Below are 6,000 nucleotides of genomic sequence, written 5' to 3'. Positions count from 1 at the left end.
TAGGTGAGAGTGCCAATTTATAGTAGAAATGTGTATTAAGCAAAAAACCCCCACGCCAAACCAAGGAAAAACCTATTGTCAGATCTGCAGATGGCCACAGCCATGATGTTTTCTCCAATGCCTTTAAACTTTTATTTAAATTTGCCTCATTTCTGGTATAGTTTGTGGTGGTGAACTAAACAGGAACAAGGAATTCTTACTCTGGAGTAAAAATGTCCACACATGGTGTTAATCAGGGGAACTCCATGTGTGGACAGGCTATTATGTATGACTTTACACTGTTTTAGGCATGCTGGGTGAAGTTCTTTATACCCACCTTTAATCAATTAGGGGAGGTTTTAATGTAGAGTGAAAAAAGGCAATATTGAACTGAACCCAGAGTTATTACAGAGGGGATTTCTCTGGTTCAGTAAACTGGCATGAATTTTAGACAAGGTGTAATCTTTGTGAGGTGTCTCTCCCAGCTGTCTGATACATGAAAAATGGTAGCTTGGAGGTTGGAATGAAACACTGGCAAGGTCCCACTGTAGCTGATGTAAAATCCTTTTAAACTGAGTCAGGGCATTTAATAAAGAGAGAGAAATAGACATGCTTATAGTAGAAAATCCCCCAGTTAAATTCCCCCCTCCCATACAAAATCAGCCATCCATCCCTCTTTCCCTTTTCCAGCTGCCCCTTCCCAATAAAACAAGGAGAAAATCAACCCCAAAAACCCACCAAAACCAACAACAACAACAAAACAAAAACAAAAACAAACCCCAAAAACAAACCAACAAACAAACAAAAAAACACCCTGAAACAACAACAACAAAAAAAAAACAAACCAAAAACCCACACAAAAAACCAAACCAAAACAAAACCCCAAAGAAACCCCAAACAAAAAACCCCAGCAGTTAAAAGAAGACAATGTGGACATTTTGAGTGTGGATGGAGGTCAGTTCTTGGATAACTTTCTGCATCATGTGTGGGAGGCAGCACCAGAAGGGTTTTGGAACCAGATTCAGAAGGAACAAAAGGAAATGGCCCTTCACACAGTCACTGTTGAGTCCATGAAATCAGTTGCCAAAGGGTGTTTTGGATGATAAAGTTTTACAAGAACTCGTGGGGAGACATGATAAATACCTGGAGTAGGAATTCACTGCGGGCTACTAAATACACATTTCCCTGAGGAAATGCTCCAAACTCAAAGGAACTGAAGGCTGGGACAGTAATTGTGACAATTACTGTGTGTTTTTCTTACTCATGCTCTTCCACTACTTTACAACTGTGGCTGAAGACAGGCTGTTGGGATAGTTGGACTCTCGGCCTTATGGTGGTATTTATGTTCTTGTGTTAGAAAAGTGCAAATAACTTGGTGAGGAAGAAAACACACATTCACCTCTTACTGCCTTAAACACTTTTTCCATTTGGACATTTTGAGGAGAGACACTAAAAAGTTGCATTATTGAGTAGTTACACGAGGAACCTTCAAGCAAACACACAATGACTCCCAACTCTTTGTTTGTGTAAAATCGAGGGCAAAGTATACAGGGGTGTTGAACTCTCTGTGTGTTTCCATCTCCATTTGCCTGCAAATATTATCCCTCTCATTATCTGAAAGATCTCAGCAACAGCATTGCCAACTGGGTCCTTTGACCACTATCAGTGTTTGTGTTCCTGTTTAAATAAGATAAGGAGGTTAAAAAAAAAAGAAGATGAAGAAGAAGGGAGGGGAGAGAAATCAGAGCTGCCTCATTTGGGTTGAAATTCTCATCCTGACTTCTTAAGAGTAGGGGGAGGGAAGAAGGGATTTTTATTTTCCCCACTGAATTTTATTGAAAGATTCTAGAATCTCTCTCCTCTTAAAAACCATATCTGATTGACAAAAGCTGTACTGGGGTAAGGACCTAGAAGGGGAGGGGAAGTTGAATATTCCCCCTTTAGACATTAAACCTCTGCTAGGTGGTTTCTTTTATTTTGCTTTGCCTTGCCTTTGTTTGTGGCTTTCCTCTACTTGGAGACGACAGAAGTCGCTGCACTTCTGTTTCACGGGATCAGAGACAGTTCGGGCTGAGGTTCAGGCTGAGGATCTGCCGCTCGCCGAGCTCCGGGGAGTCACAGTGAGGGCGTGTGGGGGCGGCGGGCCATCGGCAGCACCAGGCAGCCTCCGGTGCCTCAGAGCTGCGGCCCCGGCTCTGTCCTGCAGGCTGGATCATTAAGCGGGCAGGCACGGAATTAAATCTTTGTAAAGCCCACCGAGTGGGGGGTTCCTGCGAGCTCCTTCCCAACCGGTCTGGGGCGGCTGGGACAGCAGCAGCAGCAGCAAGCGGGAAGGGAGAAGGGAGAGCGCCCCGGCCGCCTGAGGAGAGCCGAGACCCGCTCGGGGCCAGCGCTGCCCGCCGATGGACGGGGCCCTGCGGCTGCTCCTGCTCCTGGCGCTGCTGCCGCCCTCGCTCCGGGGACAAGGTAAGAGCGGGCAGGGACCCGGGCATGGCTGCGGGGCCATGGGGCCCCTTCTCCCCCGTGTCCCTGCGCGTCCCGGGCAGGCTTTAAAGCGCCGCTGCCACGTCCAAGTGAGCAGAAAGGCGTGGTGAGCCCCGGCCCCGCCGCTGCCCCCGGGCAGGCTCCGCCGGACGGGACGGGACGGGCTGGGCTGTGCCGCGGGTGTTGAGCTCTCTGTGGGAGAGGGCGATGGGTTCGCCCTACGGACACCCCCACCCCGCCCGGGATCCGGAGCGGCTCGGTGGATATCGCAGGAATGTCGCGACATGTCGGGGCGGGCGCCGCGCGGTGCCCCTGGTCCCCAGCGGGAGCGAAGGGTCCGAAAGCGGCGGTGGCAGCAGCTCTGACCTGCTGGACACAGCTCCAGCCGAAAGCAAGCACGGGAAACCGAGCCAGCAGCTTACTGGGATCCCAGAGGAGAGGCAGGAATAGCCAAGGATGCAGGTTTTTGGAGACAAAACGTGGAGCGTGTGCGAATGGTACCGTGTGATGTGGTTGGTATTGAAAGCATTGGTTGGTTGGTTTTGGGATCTGGATCTGAGCCATGGCTCCTTTTCCGTACTGCACACTTTTATTCCTGATCTCTTAGTGCTGTCTGAAGAGAGGACGTGAACTTATTAAATCGTTGTAGAAGTCTCATGCAAATCTTAATTTGTAGGAGGTGACAAAGAAAGTATTTGTCCTATGGTGATAATGACTTTATCACAGCTCACAGGTAAGTGACTTTTCCATTAGAGTGACCCCAAGGGGTCCATTGAGGTTTCATTACACTCCGGGCAAGTCCTTGGAAACACACGGTCACTGGCCTAGGCAGACAAAAGCCAGTGAAACAAACAATTTGTTAATATCACAGTGTCTTGAGTCTTGGATTTTCATATAGCAGGGCACTCATCACAGATATCTGTCAAAATACCTGCTCTGATAAAGAATTGTAGAGCTCATTTTAAAGAGGGACAGAACAAGATGGTCAGAAGACCAGCGTTCACCTCCAGAATCAAAATAGCTCCTACTTTGCCTTAGGCAACAGAGTACTTCAGCAAAACTGTGGCTTTGATGTGCCTGTGAGCAGGCATAGTAATTTTAAGCATCCAACATTATTGTGGAACATGAATAATTTCAGTTTGTAACCTCTGTACATTTAACCTTAGTTACTGGATAACTTTTTAGAAAACTGGGAAGTCATTAGATGTATAAGCTCCGTTTTAAAAAAGTTTTTTTTTAACACAAAAATTAGCAGTAAAATACATATCAGGGTTTGATTTCCAGATTAGAATCCATACTCTAATTTGACTGAGAATTCCTATTTATTAAAACTTAACAGTAACCTGGATAAAAGTAGATTTAAATGTCTGAAAGCAGGTGAGGATCCTTGCTTAGGAGATCAGTATTTAAAAAGTAGACTTCACTTGGGTGAAATAATGAATGAATATTGAATAATAATCTGTGTTTTAGAGGTAAATGAAGTAATTACATGGTGGAGTCATGTTGTTGAAGTCTTTGGGGCAGAGCCTGTGCTCCCCTGCAGGTCTGGAATGAGAGGCCTTGGAGCAGAGAGGAGCTCCCATGTGCTGTAGAGATGCAACTGCCAAGTTACTAGGATAGCGTATTTATGAAATACAGTTTTCTTCTGAATTTGTTGCCATCAGTTTTCTTAATTGCTTTTCGTCACTAATGAATCATCAAATCATCAGTGGCTCTTAAAGTCTTCATTCTGAAGGAGCTGAAGGGACTGCCTTCAGGGAACTGCCCAGTGCACGCTAATATAGGATATGTACATCATTGCAAGATTAAGGATGTTAAACCTTAAAACATTTCATGATACAACTTTTTTTTTTTTTACTGTAAACATTGCATTATTTAATGCCTATCAACTACCATAAAACTAAGAAGATTAATTCCATCACCATGGCCAGTCAGGGTATTAATAGTTCATCCTGCAGCTCTCTCTTTGGCACATCTTGGTACTGCAGGCACAGTTTTAACTCACTAAAAATCTGGAACCGTGTCTATTCAGGGGAAGCTTACTGTTGTAATAAAAAAAAATGTTCCACTGACTTTGTGGAAGGAGTTTTATTTTAAGATTATGATTTTTACATGTGCTTTTATAACAGTACATTTATAAGGAGTGTATGGGTGGAGGTAGGACACATAAAAGGCTGAATCTGTGCTTTCTTGTGTGTTACCATAGATAAGTCTGCCCCAAAAAAATCACATACCACCAGTTCTAAAACATGAGTGGTACCTCTAAACTAGTTTTTAGTTGAGTTTTTAGTTGAGTTTTGTTTTAAGAGGCCATTTTCAGAGGTGACATTTTATTGCAATCAGGAGAAGAGCAAGATGTTAAAGCTCTTTGTTTTTCATCTGTGTAATTGAAAGCAGACGTGTTAGTGAAATCCAAGAGAAACCCCCATAAACCAGCTTATCAAGTTACTGCAGTATATTTATATTGTTCTGTTAGGTTTCAGGCATTATCTGAGAGTAGGTCAATGCATTTTCAAAAGTTATTTATTTGTTGTCCTCCTTCAGCCCATTCTGCAAGTTTCATATCAACTTTGCATGTGTTTTCAATAAATAGTTGTGTTAAGACCAACTTGTTCTTCAATACTTCTATTCCTATTTTCTGAAATGAAAGATGGGCTTTAGCCCTCTGGGACTTGACTGAAATAGTTAACTGGGACCATGAAAGATTTTGAGTTTGGCTTTTTGAGTTATGGATACTTCTAAAGAAGTAGGTGGAAAAGGAATTCAGTAAGCATAGAATCTGGGTTTACTTGATTTGTAAAATATCTGTCAAGAATAAAAGGGGATGAAACAGAGAAGGTCAAGAAAGAGAGAGCTGAAATCCAAATAAAACAACTTCAGGGCACAGGCAAGAATTTCAATGGTAACACAGAGTGGGTTAATAGGAAAGAGATAAATGAATGAAAGCTTTTGTGAAAATGTAGCAGAAAGTGATGGATGACTGTTACACAGGAAGCAAAGAAAATTAATGAAGTTAAAAAATAACAAGCAGGTAATTGTAGCCAAAACAGGCAGAAGTTTTGTGAGCACTCTGGAAATGTTAGGCACTCGTGTTTTTGTGTAATTTGATGGAAGCAGATAGGCCAGGAGTGAGATTTTAGTAGTTAAGTCATCACACAATTCAATTGGGAGGTTGAATAGCATTGCTCCAAGATAAGATGTAGAAGTGGAAGCAGAAGGTTGAGAAGATTGCAGGGTAAGAAAGAATAGAAAACTTGTCTGCAAAGAAATCCATTAAGGAGTTGTCAGGAGCAAGAGAAAAAACATAGGAAGAAGACACAACAGAAAAAGCCTAAAAAGAAGAGAAAAAGTCAGTACAGATCAGTGAAGAGTTCCAGAAAAACAGCTAGAATTACTGGCCATGATATTTTGTGAATAAAAATTAGCTTAAAAATGCTCAGAATGATGTCAAGTAAGTGGAGAAGGAGTAGCCAAGGACCTGCTAGGATGATATACTGGGTGATTTACATGACAGAGTGTACAGTGAGGGGGAAATTG

General features: G+C 43.2%; 1 protein-coding gene across 2 annotated transcripts in view; it reads left to right on the top strand.

Moving 5' to 3' along the window:
- Window positions 1-1,830: 1,830 nt before the first annotated feature.
- FBLN1 (fibulin 1) overlaps window positions 1,831-6,000 on the top strand; it is a 63,943-nt gene continuing 59,773 nt past the window's right edge. Inside the window, exon 1 of one of the 2 annotated variants that reach the window (XM_059473125.1) lies at window positions 1,831-2,445. In XM_059473125.1, coding sequence (XP_059329108.1) covers window positions 2,382-2,445 — 64 coding nt within the window. In that variant the 5' untranslated portion in view covers window positions 1,831-2,381. The remainder of the gene's footprint in view (window positions 2,446-6,000) is intronic. The other variant, XM_059473124.1, reaches the window with a different exon arrangement.

The sequence above is a fragment of the Ammospiza nelsoni genome, chromosome 5, assembly GCF_027579445.1.
Source record: "Ammospiza nelsoni isolate bAmmNel1 chromosome 5, bAmmNel1.pri, whole genome shotgun sequence".
NCBI lineage: Eukaryota > Metazoa > Chordata > Aves > Passeriformes > Passerellidae > Ammospiza > Ammospiza nelsoni.
This window is presented reverse-complemented; position numbering and strand designations above follow the sequence as displayed.